This window comes from Coturnix japonica, chromosome 17 (assembly GCF_001577835.2).
Source record: "Coturnix japonica isolate 7356 chromosome 17, Coturnix japonica 2.1, whole genome shotgun sequence".
In the NCBI taxonomy this organism is placed as follows: Eukaryota; Metazoa; Chordata; class Aves; order Galliformes; family Phasianidae; genus Coturnix; species Coturnix japonica.
This window is the reverse complement of record NC_029532.1, coordinates 5,268,965-5,296,697: the sequence shown is the minus strand read 5'-3', so window position 1 is coordinate 5,296,697 and position 27,733 is coordinate 5,268,965. Positions and strand designations below refer to the sequence as shown.

Here is a 27,733-nt window from a genome sequence, read left to right as displayed (position 1 = left end):
CAGGAGGGCCGCATCACTCCTTCGTCTGGATCCTTCCGCCGTGAGCTGCTGTGTGGGTGAGGCCATCTGTCCTGTCCCTTCATCTCCATCAGAGGGAATAAGGATCTTGAGAGGGAACGGTCGGAGAGGGGGAGGTGTGGGACGGGAGCGGAGTCAAGGGAGGGGGAAGGTGGGAAAGTTCCTTCGGATTATTTTCTGTGGCGGATGGATTCCAAAGGAAAGAGGCGGTTCGTGAATGGGAGGGGGGGGAAGGGGGAGGCCGGGCCAAGATGGCGGCGCCCTGTGGGCCAGAGGAACCCTGAGTGGTAAACAGCTGAAGGAAGGAGAGGGAGAGGTGAGTGCCGGGCCTGCTGCCGCCACCATGGGGGATAAAGGAGCGGCAGAGGCTGAAGGACAGAGTGGGGTGAGAGCGGGGCCGGTGGGAGGAGGATACGGTGGGAGAAAGAGACGGGGGTGAGGGGAGCGGGGCTGGGGGGCGGTGCGCCTTCATCCGCCTGGGGCCGCTTCACGTTGTGATGGGGGGCGGCAGCTCCGTCATCGTGCTGCTTGTTCTGTCAGTGCTCATCGCTTTTTCTTTCTTTTTTATCCCCTAATGAGCTGTTTAACGAGGAGGTGAGTGAGGGAAGGACGTGCCTAATGAACCTCTAATGAGGTTCAACACGGCAAAGTGCAAGGTTTTGCACTTGGGCAGGAAGAACCCCAGGCACCTGTACGGGCTGGGAGGAGTGGTCCTGGAGAGCAGCTCGGCAGAGAAGGACCTGGGGGTCCTGATGGATGAGAGACTCAACATGAGCCAGCAGTGCGCTCTGGCAGCCCGGAAAGCAAATGGGATCCTGGGCTCCATCAGGAGAGGGGTGGTCAGCAGGGATAGGGAGGTGATTGTCCCTCTCTACTCGGCTCTTGTGAGGCCCCATCTGTTGTACCGTGTCCAGGTGTGGAGCCCTCAGTACAAAAAGATATGGAGATTTTGGAAAGGGTCCAGAGGAGGGACAGGAAGATGATCAGGGGGCTGGAGCACCTCCCCTATGAGGACAGGCTGAGGGAGTTGGGTTTGTTCAGCCTGGAGAAGAGAAGGTTGCGGGGTGACCTCATTGCAGCCTTTCAGTACCTGAAGGGAACTTACTCCCAGGAGGGGAGTAAACTCTTGGAAAGGGCTGATAATAGCAGGACACGGGGAAATGGTTTTAAGTTAAAAGAGGGAAGATTTAGGTTGGATGTTAGGGGGAAGTTCTTCACTAGGAGAGTGGTTAGGCCCTGGAACAGGCTGCCCAGGGAGGTTGTGGATGCCCCGTCCTTGGAGGTGTTCAAGACCAGGTTGGACGGGGCCCTGGGCAACCTGATCTAGTAAAGGTGTATGTTTGGGGCCCCGCCAAGCAGGGGGGTTGGAACTACATGATCCTTGAGGTCCCTTCCAACCCGGGTCATTCTGTGATTCTGTGCCTCAGAGCAGTGCGTGATTCAAACCCCAACCCGGGATGGGGATCGGTCTGCAGAGCTGTTTCCAAAAGTGCAGGAGCTTTTCGTTCTTTGGTCCCATCCCGGCCTTTCCTCTATGGCGAGTTGTTAGAAACCAGCACTTGGAGCAGTGCTGAAGTGATGCCATCAGGTGGGGAAGGTCTGTCTCAGTGCACTGTGTGAGCTGGCAACAGTGACTGGAACTGCAGCAGTTAGTGTGGGCACTGGGAATGCAGCTGGCTGAAGTTTATGAGGCAGCAACAAGGTGCCAGATCTGCTTATGAGAGTGAGCTATGTTTTAGCTTGAAAAAAGTTTAAGTCATTTACCCAAACAGCAACAAAACCCATCTCTTTATGTTCTGTTTTTAGTTAATAGCCTCATCAGCCTTTGGTTAAGTTGTATTGTATGGAGTAATGTGGGTTACTCAGATGAAAATATAGTCAGAGTATCTAATGTGTCATGAGATAAGCTTTAATGAAATGACTTTATCTTTGTTTTTTCAATCTCAGCTCCCTGACTCTGTTACTTGAGAAGTTACTTTATGGTGACTAACAGAAAGCAGCGCTACTGAAGGGTTCTCACGTGAGATGTGTTTTTAGGGGCAGAAGTGACAGAGAAGTACCAGATTTTATGGCACACTGTAGCCAGATGAGTGGCTTTTTGAAGGGTATTAAAGCTGGGTCTGTGTAGCTGCAGTGTTTTCATGTAATTAAAAATAACATGTGATGAAAACAAGCAAAATACTTTAGAATCAAAGAATCATAGAGTTACCCAGGTTGGAAAAGACCTTGAAGATCATCAAGTCCAACAGCAGCCTAACAATAGTACCCTGATGTTTCTATGTTCCCACTTTGTTATCATAAGCACCTCGTTAGGAATCACATTAAGATACAGAGCAGGATTTTGGAATCAGTGTATCCCTGTGTCACTTTCCTGGGTATTATTCATTGTTTTTAACTGAGAAGTTTGACATCATTTGGTAATGGCTCTGCTCAATGCCTGCTTTAATTTTGGGGTGATTAAGGTGACGGTGCAGCAGTTAGTTTGCAGTGGTTTCAAGGTTTATTGGATTACAGTGTAACTCCTGGGATATGCTTAAGGGGTTCTCTTAAGGGCAAACAAATGTGCGGCAGTAGTTCATGAGTCTCACTCCCGTTGCTGTGAGAACTAGAGTTCTCTGTGCATAGATCTAGAAAGATTCTGTATCTGAGCTTATTTTCCTCATGTGCTGTTGATTAAATTGGTATAGAGAAGCAGTGCTTGTTTATATTTATTTGTTATTAGTATATATGGTTGTTTATAAGAAGCTGAAATAACTCCCTGTCAGGTTAGTAACTGGCTTGTTAGTGTGGCTGCTGCCAAAGGGTTATGTGTCATCTCTGCTGTGTTTGGGCTTTTCTTTTCTCAACATGAATTGGTCTTAAACAATTTTCCCCCTGTCAGAAGTTTGATGGGTAGCAATTAGTGGGTTATACTGGCCCAGCACTGTTTCAAAAGAATCTTTAAAGATGCTGAATGTGATTCTGTCTTTATTTGGAGGTGCTGGTTTTCTTGTGGTATCCCTGCTTCGTTTAAATACCTGTAATGAGGTACATGAATGTGAATGTAACATTGAATTACACCTTATAAAATAATGACTGAGTTTAAGAGTGGGATCTTGTATCAGTTCTTAAAATAACCAGAAAGAAACACAGATTGTAAGGAGAAACCAGACACCAGCATTCTAATAAATGAATAATAATTACTGTGTTGCCTGTTATAATGATCCATTCAAACTGGTGTTTCAAGTGTTCAGGTTTAATATTCTCAAGGGGCAAAAGAGGACACTATGAGCCCTGTTGCCTCCACTGCTTTGTATTCCTACTCTCAGTTTTCATTCACTTATTGTTTTTTGCAGGCACTGTTTCTTCTGTAGGGTGCTGCTTAGTTTGCTTGTGAAGAAATCATAAGATCAGTTATTTCTAGGAAACCAAAGCCAGACCTGGATTGTGGTGTTTCACATTGGAGGGAGTGAGGCGTATCCTATTGTGACCATAGAACATCTGAAAGTTTAGAATGTAAGAGGCTCTTTTCTTATCAGTCTGAGTTTTTCTTCAGAAATAAAGATCCCTGTGCCATGCTTCTGTCCTCATTCATGGCCTGCTTTGCCTTCACTGAGACTCAGACAGAAGAATGTAAGCCTTGAGTTTCATTTCATTGCAGCCAGCATTGCTCTTACGTTGTTAACATCACCCTACGTGCTTTTGGTTGGGGGTAAATAACCATTTCCTTATATGTCCCAAACTGCATTTAATAAGAAGGGATGAAATGCTGATATGACCCCAGCTCTGCTAAATGCTTCTGAATTCCTGCTTTACTGTAGCAAAGGCTAAGGACGTTATAGGAGGAGGAGGTGCATATGTTGAGTGTGTCCCCCTCCTCCACACCCCTCACAGAGGCATAACTGGCACTACCAGCTGCGTTTTCCCTTGGCTGGGGATAAAAATACACCGAACTGAAGAACATCTCTTGACAGAAATACTTAAAGAAGTCGTAATCTTTTGAAATAGTTTTTCTCCTTCTCTCCGTAGCCTTTTCCAATGAATATTTGTATATTCTTTCCCTTTGTCGTGAGTTTATAGCTTAGCTGTGTTGTGTCGTGGTTAAATTAACCACTGATAATGTTTTTAATTGGATTCTTCTTGCCTTCTTTTAATTTCCCTCCCATAAACTGGCTCTGAAGTTGTGCTGGTACTTAAAGTTCACACTTCAATTAAATTGGTCTGTATGAAAGGTATTGAATATAAGAGCCTTGCTCTTGGTGTTTATATCTTCTGATGAGATGTTGCGTGTTAAAAGGTGGTGAAGCACAATTTGTTCAGTCTTAATTATTCAGCACATTGGATGCTTTATATAAACTAATAAACTGGTAGTGAAAAGCCAGTGCCTCCAACTGCATGGGGAAGTTGTGTTGCTTTAGTTCTGAGGATTGCTGCGTGGATGTGGAAATCCTTCTAATAGGGGAATGATTGCAGCAGCTACTGATGGAAGAAGTGGAGACTCATCTTTATGCCATATATCTGAGAAGCAAGACACAACCATGATACGATAGTGCAAAGATCTAAGGGAGATCTGGTCACCACAGATGCCATACCAATCCCACGTGCAAACCACTCTGGCTTTCAGTGGGTGATCTTGCTTTGTTCCAAGGTACTGGATGTTCCCTAACCTGGTCTGTCTTAAGATCCTTATCTACAAGATTGGAAAATCACATCACAGATCACTGTTGGGATTAGTCAGAAATCACACAGATACCACAGCTCCTGGGAACGGTGCTTGTTTTTCTTTGGGTAAAGCATGACATAGCCTTAATGCTGTTGCTGGATTTTCCTGGTTTGTTCATTAGTGCTGTGCATCGTGCTCTCTTAGGGTTTCAAATCTCTTCCTTACAAAGGTCTTCAAAGGAAATCTTGCATCAAACAGCTTTGCTTTTAAAAAGTTTGTTAAAAGATTGATTGCGTGTAGTGGGGTGACAGCTTTGTACTGGTTTTTATTCAGCTGATCAACTTTCCCCTCTAACACCATCCCATTGTTAAACCTGGGTTGGGATTCTTTTCATGTTTTGAATGCTGGCTTCTGGAGCGTAGATCCAGTTCACGGTGAGTGCTTTCAGTTCACAATTGACTGAAAGGCAAATTCGCTTTGACTGTGCTGGATTTATTGGCACAAGGTCGCTTGAGTCATCTGTTTTAATTCAGTTTAGGGGGCTTGGGAAGTGATTAGTTACCAATGTGTGTAGTTATCATGAATTAAGCTTTCATTGTCCAACTTGCAACAGCATAAAGTGTGAAATCCTGGTACCTCCTGAACACTTCAGCCAGATTTTTTCCCATCTGACTGCAAGTGTAGTGCTGAATCTGGCTACCCAGAACCCAGCTACTGCTGTCAGTATAGGTGTTTCTTAATCCCACCATGCTGTAGCTCTCCTCTGGCAATACCAAGGTTAGGAAAACCTGCTGTTGAGCTTTTGACTGGTGCCATGACCATCTGCTCCAGCACGCTGCTATTCCTAGAGGAAAATCAGAAATAAAACCATTTTGGGTGGTGAATTCTGTTCAGTTCTGTATGTAAAAGGTGCTTTGGCAGTAGAGGTTGTGGAGAGCAAAGGAAATACTGTTGACAAGGTCTTGATGGGGTAAAAAGCAAAAAGCACAGACTGGTATTTATGCCACTTGAACTCTCAAAACAGGTTTTGCTTGCAGCTCGTTTGGGGGTGTGGTCATGCATCTCTTTTGTTAACAAGACTTTAAACAATTAATTCCTGTTGCTTAGGAAGCCCACGAATCTCTTGCTTAACCATAGCTGAGGCTGAATCCTGATGGGGACTGGGGGATGTATGTTAGCAAGCCCATTGGTGGTCTCAGAGATGTTCTCAGATGTAACAAGCAGGTGACTTATAGTAAGCTATTTCTGAGTCTGTGTGAGTTCTGGCTATCTCAATATGACTGTAATTTACTAAATGAAATATTTCAATGATTACTAGAAACTAACAAAGCAGTTGGCTGCTGACAATGAATAATGGAGTAGAATATTGACCACTTAGGTTGTGTAGAGGAGTAACTTTACACTTTTTCAGTAGGTGATTTCCTTCTTTGAGCTTTGCTTCTCTCTGACCAGCAAAGTTGTTTGAGGAAGAGGTTGAAGCTTGGAAGTCTGCACAGCGTAGAGTCAAAACAAACCAACCCAATGCAAAAACGTGTTCTGCCCCTCTCTTTATGGGAAGCATACTGAGCTCTTACGTATTCAAGTAAAATGCAGCACTTTCCCCTCCGCCCTCAGGTTTCTCCTTTATTCTCTTCAGTTGGGATTCTTGCCTGCAGTACCAGCTGGTTTTTAAGGTCATGCCAACATGGGACATGAAATGTCATGTTGAATGGTCAGGTAGCAGGCTGCTGGGGGAGGGGCAGATATTTTCTTTAGGCTGCTGATCTATCTATGATCATTGAAAATCAAGAGTGATTTTGTGCGCTGGAACTGTGATTGCTGAAGCATTTTAAGAAAGTTTGTTGCTATAGAAATGCCTGTTGTGAGCGTGGTGCTATATTATCACCTTTGAAATTGCAATCAGTGCCAAATTAAGTAAGCTGATGGCTTGTGGCCCCAATAAAAGTGACCTTGGGCAGTTCTGCGAATAGGAAGTGATATGTTGCAAATGACGAAGGTTACTGGTGAACAGGTTAACTCCTGCAACCCACTGTCAAACGTAAGCTCTAGAGAAAGTAATAGGTATAGGTATATAAGTATAGAGTATATATATATAGTATATTAATAGATATAGAAGTAAAGATAACATTATTTCCCAAAATAGAACTTGGATACGTAGTCCTTGGCTAATGTGTAACAGTGTTTTAATTAGAGACTGTGGACTTCAATAATTATAGAAATTTTGCTAGGTTCAAAGTTTTCTGGGTAAGAGGAGACATGTTTTGAAAGTTTTTACCTATAAAATAAAGCTTTTTTGCAGCTGCAGCTTAAGATTTACAGTAGAAAGCTATAATCTAGTGAAAGCCATCTGGTTTGAGGCCATTGTGCAGCCAAACATATGGACAATTCTAGAAAAGGCAAATTTGTAATACTTGGTGGTGGTTTCTAAAACTAAGGGCTGACTCCTTACAGGTGCAGATACTCCTTACTCCAGTATGGGATGTACTGAGCTCTGCTGTTCTGAATATACCAGGTTTGATGAGGAAGAGATAAATTGTAACTTTCGTTAACCTTGTCTTGCTTTCTTCTTTATTTAGTGATCATGAAAGGTGTGTGGTTGACAGCATTGCAGACAGAAGCTCAAGGCATCCACAGAACAGGTACAGTATATACAGTTGCAGTAAAAAACAAGAAATCTTGTGTGTAAGCTTGGTGCATGTCAGTCCTGCCTTCAATAGAGGAAATGAAAAACACATGCTGGCTGGTAGAGAAAGAAGAAAATCTTATAACAAAATTCAGTGTAATTTGAAGCCAAATTCCTTCTGCCATTTGGAAGAGTTCAGCATAGGACTCCTATGGATAGAGGAAAATTTGATGCGTTTTGTAGAAGGTAGGTGTGATAACTACACCTTTTTCTCACTGTTCCTTGGGAGGAAGCCACCTAAAAAGACTGAGATGGCTTAGATTTACTCTTGTTTAGTACTGCAAAGGTGACCAGAGTTGTTTAGTCTGCTCAGTTCTGTTTGTAATAGTCTATACAGCTTGTGTGCTGTGGGGTTTTTAATATAGAATACACAAATTATACATGTGAAATTGAAATGTGTTGTACTGCAAAGCTTGTAATTTAGTATGCATGGATGACCAAGCAACAGCAGCTGTAGTAACCCTAACTGAGTTTTTGAACAGCTGCAGCTTGGCCACACTGCAAATATTAAAGTACAAATCTGTTAGTATGCACCAATGGAAGGCTGAGGGCAGAGAAATTCTCATCTAGCCACAGGAGTTGTAAAGGATCTTGAGCTGTGGATGTCTTACAGAATGTAGACCTCTATGCTAAGTGTGTGAATGGTTGGTTGAGGAGGAATTGCTGTTAAGAAAATGAGAGATTTCAGGGAGTTGGTTTTTTTTTTATTCAAATTAATGGAATGTTGTGACAGTCTTAGTCAATTTACACCAGCCAAAGTCTTCCATGAACGACATTAATGTCTTAAAAACAAACAAAAAAACCCAAACCCAAACTCTTCTCTCAGAGCTTTTATTGCAGGTGTGTGAACTCTAGCAATCCTTTCAGTGTGAACCTGTTAGATGGGCAATACTGCAGGAAAGCAAAAAGGAAGTGGTGAGAGATAAAGACAGAAAAGGAAAAAGGAAAGCTCATTCGTCTCTTTTCTCCTAGTCTGGTAGAGGCACCGATGAGGAACTTCTTGAAGTTTTAACCTCCACATTCATGTTAGTACATGCATCATGGCACAGCAAGGGAATGTTGGTGAGCTCCTCTCAATGCTGGATTCTCCAATTCTGGGTGTCCTGGAAGACATAACAGCTGCATTCAAAGATAATCTCATTTGTGGTATGTATCCTTATGGTGGTAGAGTTCTACTTAGAAATGAGTAGATGTAGAATAATGGTGCTTTTCTTTTTTTCTTTTTTTTTTATCAAATACATTGTTTTGTGAATATGACTTGAAAGAAACTCTTAGTATTAGAGAATTAAATGGCTTTAAGGATCGAGGCTCCTCTTTGGTCTGTTCTGCTTAATGGCATGCCTCTTCAAAGGTTTGTTATATAATTGTTAAAATGCTGTTATGAAATGACTGGAGTTTCCTGGGGCATAACCTCAAGTTGCAAACTGATGCAACTTTCCTTGTGGATTGTATCTAAAAAGAATTAGGTGTTACGTATATCATGGGAACTTGTGGAATTCCGCTCATGGAAAACAAAAAACCCAACCCTGAAGTGAATGCTTTCTGTTACCAAGGTAATCCCATATGTTGATGGAGTCTTTTCAGAGAGGAAGAGCATTGTTAATGTCCTTCTACTGAAGGGATTGAATATATAATTGCTCCTGAACTCTCTACCCCTACTGGGTAGAATACTCCTGCAGTTCAGCTACCTCTAGGTTTTTGAGTTTAGGCAGTGCCACAGTCATTGCTGTTAGAACAAACAAAAGAGCTTGTTAGTTCCCTTCCTACTGAATTGAATGCAGGTCAGTTGTAGCTGAGAGATCTTCTCTTAAAGGTCTGGTAACAGTTAAGTATTAGTTTGTGTCATACGTTGTGCAATAGTTGTTACAAAGTTGAGCAACATTCCTGTAACAAATGCTTTTCTACTACACTGACTATGTATATTTTCTTCTTTTCTTGTTAAGACCGTGGACCTATGCTTGTGAACAGCCTCGTAGACTATTACTTGGAAACCAATTCTCAGCAGGCACTGCATATACTGTCCACATTGCAGGAGCCTCATGACAAGGTAAAAAAAATAAAAGCGAAAAAAGAGTTCTATTATGACAAATGTTAGCCTCATAATGATAGAAACCTTGAAGTAACATCTGCTAGAATTCAGCTTTTACATTATGATATATAATTACCCTATAAAGATACAGTGTCTCTGTAGTAACATCTCTGTAGTGTTTCTTGTGGCTTTTTTTTTTCCTAGTCTTCGAGAGACTCCATTCTAAGGGCTGTTTAAACTGACCAGGTTATTCTGAAATTATAAGAACTTGAGGGGTAATGTTGTCTCTTGGATGTGCTACTGCAGCTTGTTCAATGCTGGATTCCTTAGCCTGAAAAAAATGGGTATTTTGAGAGCAAGTATATGTTCTTAAGTAGATTAAATGGAGGAAACTAGAAGTGCTTATTTTGGCTGACCAAATTATATCATGTCACATATGTATCATTACATCATTTTAATGTTTGGATCTGTTGTTAGATCCTGTGTATGTGTACAGTGCCCTTAGTTTGCATAACTGACAATAGCAAATTGGGTTGGTGGAAAAGAATATCAGTTAAACGTGTAAGAAAACCAAAACTTCTCTTTTTCTGCCACTCTGCAAATCTTCCACCAGCACCTTCTGGACAAAATTAATGAATATATGGGCAAAGCTGCTACTCGTTTACCCACTCTCTCGCTGCTGGGACATGTGATAAGACGACAACCATCATGGAAACATAAGCTTTCTCAAGCACCTCTCCTACTTTCATTACTTAAATGTCTCAAGGTAAGAACTGTCCCTCTTGTCCACCAAAACACCTGTATGCCTCAGGTAAACTTGCATGTTTGCATGACACCTTTGATGTCATTTAGTGAAGCTGAGAGAAGAGATGTTGATTAAAACTTAGAGTTTAAAAATTTCAACTGAATACTCTGTGCTGACCTTGTTATTACTGTCAGTCTTCTCTTTTAAGAAGGCGCTGCAGAACTTTGTGTTAGAAAAGTTCACCAAAAGTCTGTTTGGTATTTTTTGGCTTTGCTTTGATTTTTTTTTTAACTGTGTCAGAAATTGAGAGCTATTGGCAAAGCTGATGGATACCTTGAATATGAACTTAATAAGAAGTAAAATAACTTTTCACTAGTACATTCTGAAATGCATACCTGTAAGGCAATGTATCCCACTCTCCATGGCATAAATGAGCCAAACAGTAGAAGAAGAACTGCTTAGGAAAACATGTGTTGAACCGGGGAGCAAGTAGGTGCTGCACAGGGAAAGAGTTTGAGTGTGTCCTGGTCATGCTTTAAAATTTGGTTCTTTATTGTACCTAGTTAAAGATTTTTACTTCCACAGCCTTTTTTTCTCAGTATAAGCCACAGAATTCTGATAATTGTTTGAGTTACTGCTTTTTGAAATATTTAGCAACTGGTGTCATCAACCAGGCATTGTTTATGCTCACATACCATACAGCAGTGCCACCCTCAAGTCACAGTGTTTCAACATAACTGTTTATTTGTTGAACATTGGAAGACTCTGAAAATGTGAGAAGCTGGCTTCTGATTTTGTGAAGATTTAAGACACAGTAATTTATCACGTGAGTCACTTATCCTGCAAACTTAGTGGGCACTGTCACGGGTAACTTGTTTGCAGGAACCCAGATTTAGTAGCAAATCTTCTGACCTTTGTGTAGGTAAATGGCCAACATGGTTGGTCTCTGGTCAGGTTTCTCATTTCTTAGATGCTGAGTGCATTGTGCTCAGCTCTGGGGAGAAAAGACAGGTAGTTCATAAGATGCTTCACATACCAGTGTTTTGTTTTTTTCCCCCCTACCTATTTGATGGAATTGGGTTCTTAAGTGAAGGTGTTTTCAACAGTAAAACAGCAGGCAAGTGACAGGTTAAGAACAGGAATTTAAAATATTTCTTAAGTTGTGGAATGTTTTGGAGAGATGGTTTCAATCTAGAGGACATTTTTCATGATAATGATTCCAGCATCCACTTCATCTTTGGAAAAAACAACCTCTAGCCAACTAATGCAAGTTTTTTCCCTTCTTGCAGACTGACACAGATGTAGTAGTACTCACCACAGGTGTCCTAGTGCTAATAACCATGTTGCCAATGATTCCTCAGTCTGGCAAACAGTACCTCCATGATTTCTTTGGTATCTTTGGGCGTCTCTCAGCCTGGTGCTTGCAGAATCCAGGTGAGATTTCAGTTTGGTTGCATGCAGTTGCAATGTAGCATTATCCTTGAGATTCTTACACACTTCCTTTTGTGAGATTCTTAGTGGTTTCGGATTGTTTAAATGCAGAAAATGTTGCAGCTCACAAGATATGCAGCTCTTTGATTGCATTGGGCTGTGTGCCTTTACTGAAAAATAAGAAGTCTCAGATTCTTTAGTGTGATGCTGCTATTATGTGAAGTGTCGTTGGTCAGAAATGCTACGTTGATGACAGTGAAAAAGCAGAGACTGATGTTAATTAATAGAGAAGGAAAAAACTGCTAATATTTGAGGCAGATATTTGGGAATTTGAGATTCCCAGGTATGGATAAGTAGGAGAGAGAAACCACATGTGTGAGTTTATTTTAATATGCAACTGTCAGTAGTATTGAAATGTCATCAAACCTTGTCCTTCTCAAGACAACATTGGTTTTGCAGAAATCCTAAGTTACCTGAGATGTACCACTATAGTTACGTATGTATGGCTTAGGGCTGTGTGAACAAAGGCTGGGTTAAGCATGCAAAGGTACTGTTCAGAGGACCACTTGACACTGGCAATTAAGACTGGAATTTATAGGAGGAAGGATGGCTGGTAAGAGTCCAGTCAGTGCTTTGTGTAGAGACAAGCTTTCAGTTTCTGCTTTTGAAGTGAAGCATACCTTGTCTTTTTTTAATCATTTAGTCAATCTTGCAAACTGTCCTGCTATCTCGAGTGGTTTCAACCTTTTAATTTATATAGAAGGGACTGTACTTTCAGGACAAATTCCAACCAACTTTAGTTCTTAATAGTCTATACCTGTTTTTTGTGTTAGCTGTGATTGGGTGAGTGGGTATTTGCTTGTTCACTCAGAAGACTTCACAGCTTTGCTAGGGAATGTTCATAACTCAGAAGACTTTTTCCAGTTAGTATTTCAAATTTCAAAGCCCTTTGCTTTACTCCAATGTACTGAAAAATAAATATCTTAACTCCTTTTTCCAGGTCACGTGGCAGAGATTTATCTTGTCCATCTTCATGCCAGTGTTTATGCTCTCTTTCATCGGCTTTATGGAATGTATCCTTGCAATTTTGTCTCCTTTCTGCGTTCTCACTACAGTATGAAGGAAAACTTGGAGACCTTTGAAGAGGTAGTCAAGGTAAAAATGCAGCTCATCTCTGTGTTATCTGAGACGAGGAATTCATAGCTGCTCAAAGGCAGTTATGTGCCACGTTAGTACACTGTTTTATTTAACTGAGTGCTACTCAACAATAATATGTAAAGACAAGGTACTAAAGGAATGAGAGCTCGTTTGGGAGCAAGATCATCTCTTGAATCTGTGTTGATGTGTGTAAGCTTTGAACATCTGTTAAATGCAAAAATCTCATTGATTTTTGTGACCGGGAGTTTGCTCTGAGCTTTGTGTAGTTCAGTGCAATCAGAAAAAAATGTTTTTATTATAATCTGTACTTTTTTTTTTCTGTTCTTGCTCATTCAGCCAATGATGGAACATGTGCGAATTCATCCAGAATTAGTGACTGGATCTAAGGACCATGAACTGGACCCACGAAGGTACATACGTTCTATCTGCTATTAGGAAAGGCTGCAAACTAGCAGTTGTTACTTGACTTGCTTCAGAAGGCTTACAGCAAAACCTTTTCTCTTGCAAACAGTGTGTGCCAGTGGTGTTTTGCCATCCATTTTTCCTAAGTCCACCAGGTAAATGTAAAATTTCTTCATCCAGGCTCACAGCTGGATGAATAAAGCAGCCTTTTGTTGTGAAGGGCCATTAACAGCGATGTTGGGGCTCTGTATTCATTTTGTATCAGGGATAGAATCTGTCTCTTACCCAACTGCTGACTTTGTCTTAATTTTATGACTTAATAGTCAAATATTCTCAAATTTCTTAAAAAAATAAATTCCTTATAATAGGAAAGAAACATTGACATAGGGTTTGGGTCGTATGTTTTGGTTTGTTGAAGTACTTGGTGGGATTCTCCTATTTGAAATGGCTTTGGTGTGTCTTTGCTTTGGTACCTAGACATTGGTTCCATTAACAGATCAGTTCTTTTAACAGGTATGTCTTAACGTCAGCTGTATTAGTTTTCTTTAGAAATAGGCTCATTTGCCTGCAGCAGCACCACTTGCTGCTTTTCTCTTGTCTCCACAGGCCCAGCCACTGAAGAGGAGAAATTGACTCTTGTTGCTGCACAGTAGTGCTCTTGCCCTGCTTTTCAGAGCCACTAGGAAAACACTGCTAAATGGGAACCTATTGAATATCACAGTGCTCAGTTTTGCAGGCTTCTCTCAGACAGGGAGGAGGGGGATGGAGAGAGGGTGGCACCACTGAGGAATTCAGTTGGCACAAAACTACAATTTGAAGCCTTCTGATTTGGTATCTTTCACATGTCTTTATATTCGAAAGTAACTCAGCCTTTAATAGACAGCCTTCTGTGCTTTCTCTTCTTTACAGTGAACTTTCATCCCCTGAAATATTGGGCAGATCTAATATGGCTGCTAAATTTAGTGAGAAAAGATTTCCAAGTGAAGGTGATAGTAATAATAAAGGACGTTCCCAAAACTTAGGAGACAAAACACAGACCTGAAACTGGCCTTGCAGGTGGCATTTGCTTAAATAATATGGTTCCCTGACTGCTGGCATTTCTAAATTTTGGCAACCAACATCTGAGTCTAAATGAGCTGATTTCTACAGCTGCTGAAGCTCAGGATCAACCGAATCTTCATATGCTATTCCTCCTTTCCAGAGTGCTCCATGGCAGACCTTTATGGATCTCTATATCAAAGCTGTTTGTCTCCTATCTGAGACCCCCTTTTACAAGTCATCTGGTTGCAATTTCTGTATGGTGCCTTGTTCTGCATTTGGGAGCATGCAAGGCTGTCTGGATCAAATGAGGCATCCTACAAGCCAATTCCTGATATCTCCAGGAACCTCTGTTAGTAGCAATAATTGACTAACTTACTCTTTTGGATCCAAAAACTGTCTGCAGGTGGAAAAGACTAGAAACTCATGATGTTGTGATAGAATGTGCCAAAATCTCCCTGGACCCTGCAGAAGCCTCATATGAAGATGGCTATTACTCTGCATCTCGGAAATCCTGTACAAACTTAAAACATCATCAAACTGACCCCAGTGCCAGCCATTACATTGACACACAGAGCAGCTATGGTAAGATCAGCCTGATGTCTAATGAATACCCATTTCCAGGAAGAAAATGGGCCCTGTAGAAAAAGGGCATCTTAATAATCTATCTCGCCTGAAGTCTAGCACTGGAGAGCAAACTTTCATATGTATATAATGTTATATATGTGTATGTTTATTCATATATGTGTGCACATCTGGTCATGCAGACACAGAATGTTGACCTTTCCCTGCTTCTGTCTGGTCCTCAAAACAACCAAACCGAACAAAAGCTGTAGTCTATAGTATGCTCAAAACATATTTTCTTGGGTTGGAATAGAATTTTCTTGTTTGCTAGCTATAACTGTATATGTTTAATGGACTTAAAGGCTTTTAAATAAAACATTTCAATATTAGCCATAAGAATAATTGTTTTGTATATGATACATTGGATACTTTATTTATTTTTTTAAATTTTCAGGGACATCTACCCCATATTCCACTCCTCGGCTAACACTATCACAAATGCCAGGGCAGCTACCTCAGATTCTGAGCCCGCAGTCAATAAAGCTGTCAACTGAGCCACAGCAGGTAAAGCAGAGGATCACATGCAGTGTGTGTTCTGTGCTTTGCACTTTGCGTGTACCTTCTTGTGACAATCTCATGATTCTGAGAAGTACTGTGAACTGTTCAGAGCTTTGCATACGTTTCAGATTTTACTCCCATCTTGTTTGCTGTGTCAGAACCTGGATATGGATGTCTCGAACTACAGGTGTTCCTTTTAGGAGCTTTGCTGATTTGTGTTTATTGTATATTACTTTTGCGTAGGTTAACATCTGGAGTCCTTCTGCAGTTTGTGGTATGACCACTCCACCAACCTCCCCTGGAATTGTCCCATCAGAGTCATCCCAGTCAGCATCACAACCTTACAGCAAAGCTTTTGGCACATCTGGTACGTGCTGTGTTTTTGCATCAGGCCCTGTGGATTTATTAAAATAGAAACTCTGACTATAAATTTTGCTGTCAGCTTCATGAATTGGAACTGCAGCACTTTGCTATTTGATAGGCTTGAGCCATTAATTCTGTGAACAAAGTACCAGGTCATCCAGAGTAGTACAAGCGCAAATATTGAGAGAGGAAATAGATACCAGTGAATTTAGTTCCGAAGTTTGAAATAGGTCCATTGGAAACTCTGCAATTTTTATCTTGGTAAATAGCTGAGAGTGATGTGGTTGAGATACTGTTTAAACACACAATTCTTCACATACAATGTTCAGCTGAAATAAGGAAACGGGAACCTTACTGAGAAAAGTTTTGCTCCCACTTTTCAGCAGTGGGGAAGGGAACACCTTTGGGGACACCAGCCACATCTCCTCCACCCTGCACTTCAGATGACTTTGTGCATGTCACACTTCCTTCAGCTGCTGCCACACCTCCTAAAAAGGTACAAAGAAATTCTTCTGCCAGATGAATACGATTTGTCATTGATTGATAATACATGCAGTGACCTTAATTGAGAAAGAAAATCAGAGTAACAGATTTAGTGCTGTAGTTTATTGCAAAATCCCAATTTCTAAGGTTAGAAAACTTACCATTTCCAGTTACACATTTTTGTGTAATCGTTTTCCACAGAACTGTTGTGTTGCTTTGCTATTTAAGGTATCTATCTGCAGGAATTTCCTTTCCATGAAACTATCCAAGAGATTTGTTTCCCACAGATCTGATGCAAGGAATCTTTATGCTTTTTCTGTGTTTCTTTTCTAACAGGAGGACAAACCAGATTCGGGGAGGCCTTCACTGTACCGACAGCAAAATGTCATAAGCAGCGATAAATCATTGGGTAAATTCTAGTTTCCTCTCCCAATTTTTCATAACCTATGTTAGACAAATCTTGGTTTTGTTGACACATTCCAACTGCCAAACGATTTTCCACAGGTTTTTCTCTTTTTCTCTCCCCTGAATTCTTCATAGTTCCAGGATCCTGCCTTAACCTGTGATTCAGCCTAAAACCTTCCTGTGATGCTTTTGATTTAACTATTCACCTTCAGAAATAGCTTGCAGATATTTTTTTAACTGGCCCTCTTGCATTCTTACACACATCTAAATATGCACATCAGCACTGAAAGCTGGAAAAGGATTTTCAAAAGCTGATGCTTTGAGGGTGATTTTTTTTTTCCTAGAAGCAACAAATTTGAAGCTTTTTACTTGAACAACTTTTATGTCGTGTGCAGCCTTACAATTTGACCCAGACTTAAGGATAGCTGCTTCTTTTTAAAGGCTATTGGAAAAACTTTGTTTGCTATCTACAATTGTATTGCTGTACTTAAACCTTTTTTTTAAAGTCCTGTGGAATGTTGAAAGCAACAGTGGATGGTTGAGGAACTCAGCTTCTCATAGGTAAATTTAGATTTCCTTTTCCATTCTCTATCACCTACGTCTGTGACAGCTGTGAAAAGGGATTTTGACTCTGTATTTGAGACTTCTATACTGTGCTTCTATATTGTTCTCAGGGTGGAGGTGGTAATGAAACTTATGCTCATTTTCCTGTTGAGGTTGTAACAACAACCCTGGAATCTGAACTTCCTGAACTACAAGTGAAGACTGTTCTAGGTTCTTCACTGGGTTCATAATCTGTGACTGAGCTGTGAGCATGAGGTTTCTGTCCTGCATAGTTTGTGTGTGTTCCTGGTAGTTGTCTCAGGGTTTTGATCAGTAGTGTAATACATCAGTTTACTGTACCTCCTTCTCTCAGGGAGTAAGTACTGTGTCTTTGAGTAGCCAGCTCAGAAGCCAAGAGGGAGTTCAAAGCTAATGTGGAAGTGTTTTGGCTGCTTCTCTAACTTATGTAATGGGTTCAGCTGCATCCTTCTTGGTAGAGGAGGCCACCTGCAGTAGCAGGTGTTAAGTTTACAGAATGAAATGTCTGGATCAGAAGAAATGTGTGACAAGTCTCTGAACTAATTTCTACAAGAGGAGATGCTTCCTTAAGAAAGGGGTGCATTTAATCCAAGGTCCTTACAGTAGGAAAAGGCTCCTGTTTTGTGCTCTGATGAGACTAGACAAGACAACATCTGTTCAACTAACTTTTCTCTTCTTTTCAGACGCATCTGGTAGTAAAAGTTCAGTAACCTTAAGTGATCTTCCAGAGTTTTTAGGCGGTTTGTCTTTTGAAGATAGCGCTGAAAAGGACAGAGAAGAAGGTAACTTCTGCCATGCTTACATACATCTTAGCCAAGAAGTGTTTTTAATAGAATTGTAAGATTCATGGCTTGTTCTGAAGCATCTTGCCTTGTATCAGTGTTGTTCTCCATGCTCTCTATGGTAGATTTCATATAGTTAAATCACTTCTTTTCAAATGCAATTGTACAAACTCTCTAGAAGAAGTTTTAGCTGCTGTAATTCTGTGTTATCTTCAGTGCAAGTTGTTGGGGTTTTTGGTTTAAGGCACATTTTTGTATTGCCCATTTTAATTCTAGGATTTAAGTTTTAGAGGAAAAGTTGGCTCTAGTTCTTCAACTTGTTACTTTAAACAGAAGCAAATCACTCTTCTGCCACAAAACCATCAGTTAGCTTTCACTTTCCAGTTCTGAAGCATGGTCTGGTTCTAATTTTACATTAGGACACTTTGCAGGATTTTTTCCTTGGTTATATTGAGAAGTCCAAGCATGGATGAGGTAAATGGATGGCTGAGGGTGCTTGGAGAACTGGTTAGGATACAGTATGGGAACAGCAAAAAAGTACACTGTTCAGAAACAAAGTATATTAAGCTGAGCTGGCAAATAACTGTGCTGCCTCCTCCAATCCTTTTCAGATGCAATATCTAAAGAGATCTCCGAGATCACAACTGATGCTGAACACATGGTGCCTAGAGGAGGATTTGACTCTCCATTTTACCACACAAATGAAAATCTGTCAGGTTCTCAGAAGAAGACCCAGTCAGTAGTCTCTAGTGTTCAGGGACACAGTCTGACCTCTGAGCCTTTAACATCTTCTCTGGACAAGCCTGGGCCTGAGAGTGCACTGGAGACACCCAAACAAACGTTTACTCCCATAGACAAGCCCTGCGGAGGCTCTGGTGAAAGCCCTGCTGGTAACAGGGAAGGAACCTCTGGGGAGACAAGTATTCTCACTCCCAGCCCTTGCAAAGCATCAGCACAGGGAAGAGCAGTGTTTGGGAGTGGGCAGCCTCCCCTGTATGAGCACCTTTTTGAGGTTGCGTTACCAAAGACTGCCTACCTCTTTGTTGGCAAGAAGACTGAGGAGCTGCTAAAGAAAGCCAAGGGAACCCAGGATAAAGACTGCATGTCCTCTACTTCTCCAGTGGAAGTACTGGATAGACTGATACAGCAAGGGGCGGATGCACACACTAAGGAGCTGAACAAGTAGGTGACTGAAAGTCTTACTTTGCAAACTTTTTCATGAAGCTTTTTTGTACTGGCTTTATTTTACTACCTCTGCCTGGAAAGCAGCTGTGCTAGAAAACCTGAATGAAGGTGTATTCCGTGAAGCATTATTGGGTAGAGAGCCTTTATATTTATAGTGACATCTAGTTCGATATTTCTAGAAAGGGGTGGGGGGGAGGGGTGTGGTGGAGGAATCTGTGATATTAGTGGAGCTCACTGTATCTTCAGTAGCAGTTTGAGATGAAGAAGCAGGGCAGCTGGGTGTCTTACAGACCATTATTGTACATACTTCTTTCTAATAGAATGACACTGAAAACTGAAGAATCAGAATTAAGGGCTAGGTGCATCTGCTCTACTCCTCCTTTTCATCTCGTTACCCTATACTCTGCATTGTCCTTATGCTGTTTTCTATGCCTGAGAGAACTGTTCTTGCTGAGTTCCAAGAAATAATACGTCCTCTTGTACCATCTGCCCTTGCAACCTGCTTTCTGCACAGCTCCTCTTAATTCTCCCTGCATAAATTGATCGTCATTGTGTTTTTATTAAGCTATAAGCTGGTTTGAGGTGGGGATTCCATTTTGAAGTGATTTGCCTAATGTTTGCATATTTAAACGTACTGGTTAATGCTGCATTTTCACTTTTCAGATTGTCTCTGCCAAGCAAATCTGCTGACTGGACTCACTTTGGAGGTGACGATGTTTCTTATGTTTTGGCAATCTGTTCCTCTATTATTAGACTTGTTTAAACAATGACCTGCTACTGTCTTGGGTGTGTGTGTGTTCATCTCTGTCTTGTAACTCCAACCCAGGTTCTCCCCCTTCAGATGAGATTCACACCCTGCGTAACCAATTGCTGTTGCTGCACAACCAGTTGCTGTATGAACGCTTCAAAAGGCAACAACATGCCCTCCGGAATCGGCGGCTTTTGCGCAAAGTGATTAAAGCCACAGCACTGGAGGAACATAATGCTGCCATGGTGAGGAGGGATACAAATCTAGCAGTGATCTAAATGCATTAGAGCTAAGAACAAGTGTTAATTGGCTTGGCCAGCACCTTTCTGTACCACTGAAATAAAGAAGCCTATTATCTCACCTTACTCAAGTCGGTGTTTGTGGAATGACATATGAATGAGGTGCATGTGCTGTGATTATTTGTTGACTGTAAGTGGCTGAATCAGTGGATGACTGCATGCTTGACCTTTGCAAGCAGTTACCTTTGTTAAATGCTTCACAGTTGGTATGGTGGTTACTCAATGCTCCTCAGTTAAAGAGAGGAAAAACAAAAACTGTTGGAAAACTCAGATGTTCTTTGAGTTATTTACTGTGATGAAATTACAACTTGTAAGTGCATTGAAGAATGTTTTATTCTGTACCTCCTTGTTATGGCTACTTCCATTTACAATTTCACTTTTCATTAATTTAACAGTGGAAAAAGAGCTTTCCAAATTAGATTTGGAAAATAGACTTAAGAGCTGAAGCTACCCTTTAAGTCCCTGTCAAGAGCGTGATGGAAACACAGTGCTATTGCTCACTGTGCCTTTGGATGCGATTTTGAGTTATCAGTCAGTCCCCTCTAGCACCACTGAATCTCTTTTTAAGTTGAAGAAACCCCACAAAACCATACATTACACAGAATATTCCATGTATGGAAAGGTGTTCAATCTGCTTGCTGTTTACTGATGTTATTGCTTTACTCAGCTAGTGACATTGAATAGATGGTCTAATTAATAAGTCAGATGTCTTGTCTAATGCTTTGTTTGGTGTTCTTAACAGAAAGACCAGCTAAAATTACAGGAAAAAGAAATCCAGGCCTTGAAACTGAGTCTACAGAAAGAACAGGCCAGGTACCACCAGTTTCAGGAGGAGCATGAGAGTATAGTGGCTCAGCTTCACAGCCAGATCAGACAGCTGCAACATGACCGTGAGGAATTCTACAACCAGAGCCAGGAATTGCAGGTATGAAGCAGAACACTGAACAATATTGTGTTATCTCCTTACTGTGGTTTTAAAAATAACCTTCCCAATGACACAGCGTGAAATACCTAAGAGAAATTTATTATCTTCTTTTGGATATATTGCCCTAATTCAAAAGAAGACAAAGCTTAGTTGGAAATGACTGGCTAAACAGTCACTGTCCATTTGTAGTTCTGTTTTATTGTCTTCTATTTGGAAATAGGAAAATGCAAGTCCTTAGCTGGTATTGGGACAAATGCTCTACATAACTTGACTTACAGTCCTGGTGGTTCTGGCCTTCCAGCCATGTGTCCTTGCTGAAGTTTCAGAACCCTGAGCGATTTCTTTTTATTTAAACAGACCAAGCTGGAAGACTGCCGGAACATGATTGCAGATCTGAGGTTAGAATTGAAAAAGGCTAACAACAAAGTCTGTCACACAGAACTGCTTCTTAGCCAGGTTTCTCAGAAGGTAAGAGAAGCCACAGATTGCAGGGTCCCTTTGTCTTTTTTCTTTTAAACTTTTGATGATTGCAATTGAGAGCTTTTTCTTTCTTGTTCTGAAAGCCTTGATCCATAGAATCTGATGTTCACCAACACAGAAGTATATTGTGGTGATGAAATTCTAAACAGTTAAAGACTCTTGAAACTTCTCTTTCTGGCTGCTCTTCATGCACAGATTGAGCAACATAAACTTGTATCAAAGCTCTGTTAAATCTGGGTGTGAGAGAGATCTTGTTGAAGTTAAATGGGATTTTCCTCCATGTGGAAACATGGTTGAAGGAAGCAATGCCAGTGTGGTGAGAGCCTGTATGAACTGTCACTAGCTTTATGAAAATTCATTTCTTCAGCACCTCTGACCTTGTCTGTCTTTATTAATAAAAATAACCCATGAGCAATGCTGGTCAGTGGTGACTCCTGCTGAAATGTTTAATCCAGTGCTTAATTCTGTTTAATTTCTCTTTCAAAAGCTTTCCAACAGTGAATCGGTGCAACAGCAGATGGAGTTCTTGAACAGACAACTTCTGGTTCTTGGAGAGGTCAATGAGTTGTACCTGGAGCAGCTGCAGCACAAGCACACAGACACTACAAAGGTACATTGCAGACAGTGCTTTCTGGGAAGACTTGGTCTGAGGTCATCATCAAGCTGTTTCAGCCCTGTTGCCAGAATAAAAGAAGTGATTCCAAACTTAACATATTTTGTTGGCCTTCTGTTCAGATATTTTTGTGCATCGAGTTGTTATGAAATCTCTTCAGCGTGCTGTTCTTGAAAGCTAAGAATGGTGTGTTAGCATACACTTGAAATCAGTTTTAGCCACTTCATACAAATTCTTATTAACTTCTTCATGCCGCTGCTGTTCCACACCTTATTGTGCTCCTGCTGTAATTGGTAGCAGACTGTTGGAAGCAAAGTAACACTGGGTTCTTATGTTTTTGGAAGTGCATCATATAGAACAGTTTTGCTGGTATTTGCAGCCTCCTGGACCAGGATTTACCTGTTCAGTGTGGCATGCGACAGTGTGACATTAAAACAAGCCATCTTACTCTTCTCCCTAAGCTGCTCTCTTCATGAGAGCAGTAACTTTACTGAAACACTTGTGGTTCATGTGGTTTTACTTCCTGACTTCAAATAAACCTGTTTCTAATTAGAAGCAAGCAACTTGCCTAACAATAGAACTGCTTCTCTGTGACAACAAGTATTTGAAGAAGGAGTATAAGCCAAAAAAAGAATTATTTATCTTGTATTTAGTGAAGGTCACATTGAAAAGATAGTTTTAAAATTGTTTTTTTTAATAAAGAATAGAAATGTGCTCATAAATTCTATTGCTGTAGAATTGCTTTCACAGTGACTTTGTGTACATCCTTTCACTATCTGGCTTTCTATATCAGCTTCTAGAGATGCATCTTTTATTTGATCCCGCTTAAGTTGTGCTTATTTGCAGTGTCAGAAACATGCCTAAATATTGATAAAAATAACACACAACCAAATGATACTTAACCCCGTGTTCTTTCTTTTGAGGAGGTTGAAATGTTGCATGCTGCTTTTCGAAAGGAACTGGAGAAAGCAAAACTGTGTGTTCAGCAGCAAAGCCAAAGGCTCGATGCTTCCCAGAAACGGATAGCTGAACTGGAATCTCAGCTTTCTAAAAAGGACCACCTCTTCTTGGAGCAAAAGAAATACCTGGAAGATGTCAAAATCAAAGCAAGGTTTGAGATTTCTTATAAACATTTTATTGTGAGTGCATTGATGGATGCAGTGTTATATTTGAGGCACAATTTGGAGATACTGGACCTGATGGGATTTGATTTCTCTTTCTGTTCAGAGGTCAGTTGCAAGCAGTAGAAAGTAGATACAGGGCCCAGAAAAGAATCACCCAGGCGTTTGAGCTGGAGATCTTGAACCTGTTTGGCCGACTGGAGAACAGCCCGCTGAAGAAACTTGAAGATGAAAAAACAGAAGCAGCTGAAGCGGCAGAAGAAAGGTGAGGATGATGGTGCAAAATGTGCCAGACTCACAACCAGCTCGTGGGCTTTTATATAACTGGGGAATTCCTACCACTTGGTTGTATCATTTCAAGGTATTTTCATTAGTTCCCCCTTTATAGAATGAATCTGTTTTGGATTCTTCCTGGATTACTGGGAGTCCTTGGCAAAATTGGAAGTGCTCTTAAAATACCTCTGAGATAGCTGAACCTTTATTCAAACTTAGGTGTAAATAGAGAAGTTTGCCCCAATCTGAAGAAGCTGCTGTACATAAGTGTAAAACAGTTGGGTCTTGTTTCCCCTGAGACTTATTTGCTCTACACCAAAGTGTTCTACAGCATGAGGATGATTTCTTGCACTGCAAGCAGATTTGCAGCAAAAACTTGTTCTTGGGATACATGAAAGATCTGCAACCCAAGGATGGTGCATTGCTATGTCTGTTTTCCTGATCCATCAAGGGTACAGGTCCGCTTTGCTTTGGGATTATTGTAAGCTATTCTCTTCCTGATTATTCACTGTCAGTTCTGCTTCACTACAAAACTGCAGAAGAAAACCTGGTGTAGGCCTGCTGAAATATATGTGCAGTTCTAGAATTAGAAAGCAATGAAACTAACCTCCATTCCCATTTATCAGTTACCATTTCCTTGATGCTGTATCCTTTCTTGTTCCAAAACAGGCTGGATTGTGGTAATGAAGGTTGTGCAGATACTGTGGCAGGACACAGTGAAGAAACCATTGATAGAAATGGAGAAACCAAACCTCCCAGCACTCGAGGTAGCAGTAAAGGTGGCAGCAACAGTGAGCTCTCCACCCCAGAAAAAAAACAGAACCAGAGATTCAGCAGTCGCTGGGAGACCTCCATGTTGCGGGAGCCCTCCACTACTGTCCCACTGACTGTAGGTTCACTCCCCAGCTCCAAGAGCTTCCTTGGTATGAAGTCACGAGAGTTGTTTCGCAACAAGAGTGAGAGCCAGTGTGATGAGCACGGTGTAACCATCAACAGCCTTTCTGATACTCTAAAGACTGAACTATGTAAAGATCCAAGCATGGAGACGAAGGCTCTACCAAGCCCCGATAACCTCAGCCTCTCACCTAAGATCCAGGAAAGCAGTGTTGGACAGCTTCATATCATGGACTACAATGAAACTCATCATGACCACAGTTAAAAAGGAAGATAGTCAATCAGTGTTATTTTCATATTCTTGGCATAGAACAGGAGGCGTGAATGCACGTTTAACTAAAAGCTTTTATGTTTCTTTGGTCTGAGCAGCTAGCTCATGCAGTGGAATAGGATTGATGTCCAGTAACAGAAGAAGGCTGCTGAATGAATGCAAGGTGGATTTTTGGGTCTGCAATTGAAATGCCCAGCCTAACTCTTGCTTCTTTCTCAAATTCAGTCCTTAGCAGCGTGTACTAATTTGAAGGGACAACCGTTAACATTTGCAGATGTTTTTTTTTGCCCCTTTCTCCCTGTCCCCAGTGAGTGGCTGCATTTATGAACTTGAGTGCAATATGAGGCCAAATTAACGTTTGTGAGTCTACTATGAGTGCTTTGTATTTCCTTGCAAGCTTCCAATTTAGAGCAGTTAATTGTGCTGCCTGTCTGGGTGATTTTGATTGTTTTCATCACGGAAAGGAGCAACACTAGAATTTCTGGTGTGTCCATCTAAGGGGTCTCTATTTTGCCTGTCTGCTGCCCCCCACCTTTCTCAGAGCCTGATCTTTAAGTTGGACTCCAATTGAGTACTTAAATGTGTAAGGAACGGTGTACCTCTGCAAAACGATTCATTCACCCTAATTCATAATCACTGTTTATATTGTCCTTAACATTTCTTGGGAAGTTTCTTTTGGACAGACACTTAACAAGGAACTGGAGCTTGTAATGCAGAGACCACGTGTGCTGAAGACTTGTTAAAACACTAGTTTCTGATTGTATTGGAATTGTGTTTGCTTGACAGACTGGTACTGACCTCAGACTGGTTCATAGGGGAAAGCAATTAGGGTGGGAGAAGAGGGAGAAGGAAGCCTTAGTTACATAGGGAGAGCATGCAGAACGTGTATGTGGAATGAAGATTTGCAGCTCATAAAGAGCATTTGTTTCTCTAATCAGGGAAATCCTTGTCCTGCCTGGACTCCTTCATGGTTTTTGTTCCTGATCTGAGCAAGACCGCTGTGTTCTGATGTCAAGAAATTGGCTTCTACCTGGGAGTGTGTTTTGAGGTCTGACTTGCAGAAAAGAGTTTCCTTTGAGTGCTGTTCTTTGAGTGCAGCACGCCGTTCAGCTCAGCAATGTCTGTTTGGCACTAGACATGTCCCCTTCATCCCCATTTCCTTAGAAGACGAGACTGAAGAAACAGCTTGCTCGATCGAACTGAGAATCTGAATTCCATTGTGAAGCCTTTCAATGATAATCATGTTTAAGCCTTCTGTGAAAGAGGATTGCAGGGTCAGGGCTTGTCAGTGGTCTGACTCAACCTCCTTTGTGACAGGGCAGAGCCTGTGGTTAGGAAGGCAATGTGGTTGTTTCAAACCATAGGTGTGTCTGGGTCCAAGCATATATGGCCATATTCACAGGTACCCACACTGCACGTGGCCTCTTCTCAGATGTTCTGTGGGTGGCAGCTGCAGGTCAAGAATCGTCTCAAGTATTAAATCAAGGCTGCATTAAATCAGTTCCCATCCCGACCTGAGGAGGAGCAGGAGTCTGCTGGAGATGCTGATGGTCTGATTACTTGTGCCTGACCATGGCTTTTCCTGCTGCTTTGTCCATAACACCTCAGGTTGGAATACATTTCTGCCTGTCTGCGTTACTCTGTGTCCTTTCGGTTGGTCAGTCCGAATTCTGAAAGTAAAGGTGAACTTAAATGGTTTTGTCAAAGCTTGAATCTGCATGGAATAGAAAATAGAGAGTTGGTTGTAAGTGACAGACTGGTTTTGTCGACATGTCTATAGGCTTTCTAAGACTTTTAGTGGTAGCAAACGTGGTAGCGTATGTTTTGGTAAGGCTTGGAGGTTTCCTGCCTCTCATCCCACCTGATCCCAGCATGGGGAGTGAGGAGTTTGCACGTTGTCCTGCAGGCAGCTCAGTGCATGGAGCTGAAGGTGTTGCAGGGCTTCCTTGCTGTGCTGAGCCCCATAGGAGCGCCGTGCTGGTGTGGTGGCCTCTTTCATCCAGAGGAGAGGCAGCTTTTGTTGGCGGTGACAAACATGCCCTGGCGGTAATGCAAGCTCATGGAGGTTGCTTTGTTTTTCTTCTTTTACAAAGGACTTTAGCACCAGGATAGTAACAGAAACCACTTTCGGTTTGTTTATGGACCACAACGATTACGGAGGAACAAATTTTGCAGTTATTTCTTTTGTAGAAGTCTAAGAATCATGGATCTGCTGTATGTAGGTAACTTGCAGTTGGTTTGAAGGGGTCCCATCAGTGAAGTGGAAACAGATTGGGGTGTTTTGTTTTTTTTTCTAACTGACTGCTTTTAGTTCAATCTAAAGTTGCTGTCTTTGTCAAGTTAATCTGTTCCCTTCCTCGCTCTTCGTAAGCATGTTAAACAATCCACATTAAATGCCATAAATATGAAATATGAGGAAATGGTACAATCCTAAGCTAAAGAGAACTTAAACCAAAAGGAGGTTTTGCTGTCCTTATTAGAATGTTTTAAAATGTCAAGGCAGTTGCTTGTGTTTAACTGTGAACAAATAAAATGTATTGTTTTGCACTATGAAGTGTTAAATTCCCTGCAAGCCGAGCTGTTTGGGACCAAGCTGTGCTGGGACAGAGTGTGCAGAAACCAACTGAAGCATCCTCCAAGATCTGTGAGTGGAACAGCATCGAGCAGGTAAGTGTTTGCAAACACATTGGCTGAATAGTAGTGCTTAGGGAGGATGTTGTATGACTCTGAGCCTTATTCCAGGTACTGGGGGATGGGGAAAGCTGGCTTTGGCTGTCCCGCATTGGGCAAGGAAGCAGAAAGTTCATTTGAGCTCATTTTGAATCCCCTTTGCACAACCCTTAAGAAGTGTAGTGCTGGAAAGCTGAATGTGCCAGTGTAAGAGTTGCAGGAGTGTGTGGCCCCAAGGTACAAGAAGAAACAAAAGCCACGCAATGTCATAGCTGGGTAGTTCATAAACCTGGCTGCAAGCAATAAATACGCAACAGGCACCAGGGAAAGAAATCAATAACTTTATTTCATTGCTTTTAAGCACTTTTGCG

At 41.5% G+C, this 27,733-nt stretch overlaps 1 protein-coding gene across 6 annotated transcripts; it reads left to right on the top strand.

The window, feature by feature from the left end:
• Positions 1-7: 7 nt before the first annotated feature.
• TSC1 (TSC complex subunit 1) lies at positions 8-27,242 on the top strand. 6 transcript variants are annotated; one of them, XM_015879176.2, is made up of 23 exons: positions 8-56; positions 7,237-7,299; positions 8,316-8,489; positions 9,287-9,390; positions 9,986-10,138; positions 11,407-11,551; positions 12,549-12,703; positions 13,043-13,116; positions 14,553-14,731; positions 15,165-15,274; positions 15,512-15,635; positions 16,015-16,127; positions 16,451-16,523; positions 17,785-17,883; positions 18,495-19,065; positions 19,732-19,775; positions 19,895-20,061; positions 20,858-21,040; positions 21,398-21,508; positions 22,008-22,130; positions 23,057-23,244; positions 23,361-23,519; positions 24,197-27,242. In XM_015879176.2, exons 3-23 carry the CDS (start codon positions 8,384-8,386, stop codon positions 24,684-24,686), a joined length of 3,471 nt encoding a protein of 1,156 aa, XP_015734662.1. In that variant the 5' UTR covers positions 8-56; positions 7,237-7,299; positions 8,316-8,383; the 3' UTR covers positions 24,687-27,242. The 6 variants fall into 6 exon arrangements, with proteins under 6 accessions (XP_015734662.1, XP_015734665.1, XP_015734664.1 ...); XM_015879179.2 differs by lacking the exon at positions 8-56 and adding an exon at positions 214-334 and having other exon boundaries at positions 19,910-20,061; XM_015879178.2 differs by lacking the exon at positions 8-56 and adding an exon at positions 214-334 and having other exon boundaries at positions 23,060-23,244.
• Positions 27,243-27,733: the final 491 nt, after the last annotated feature.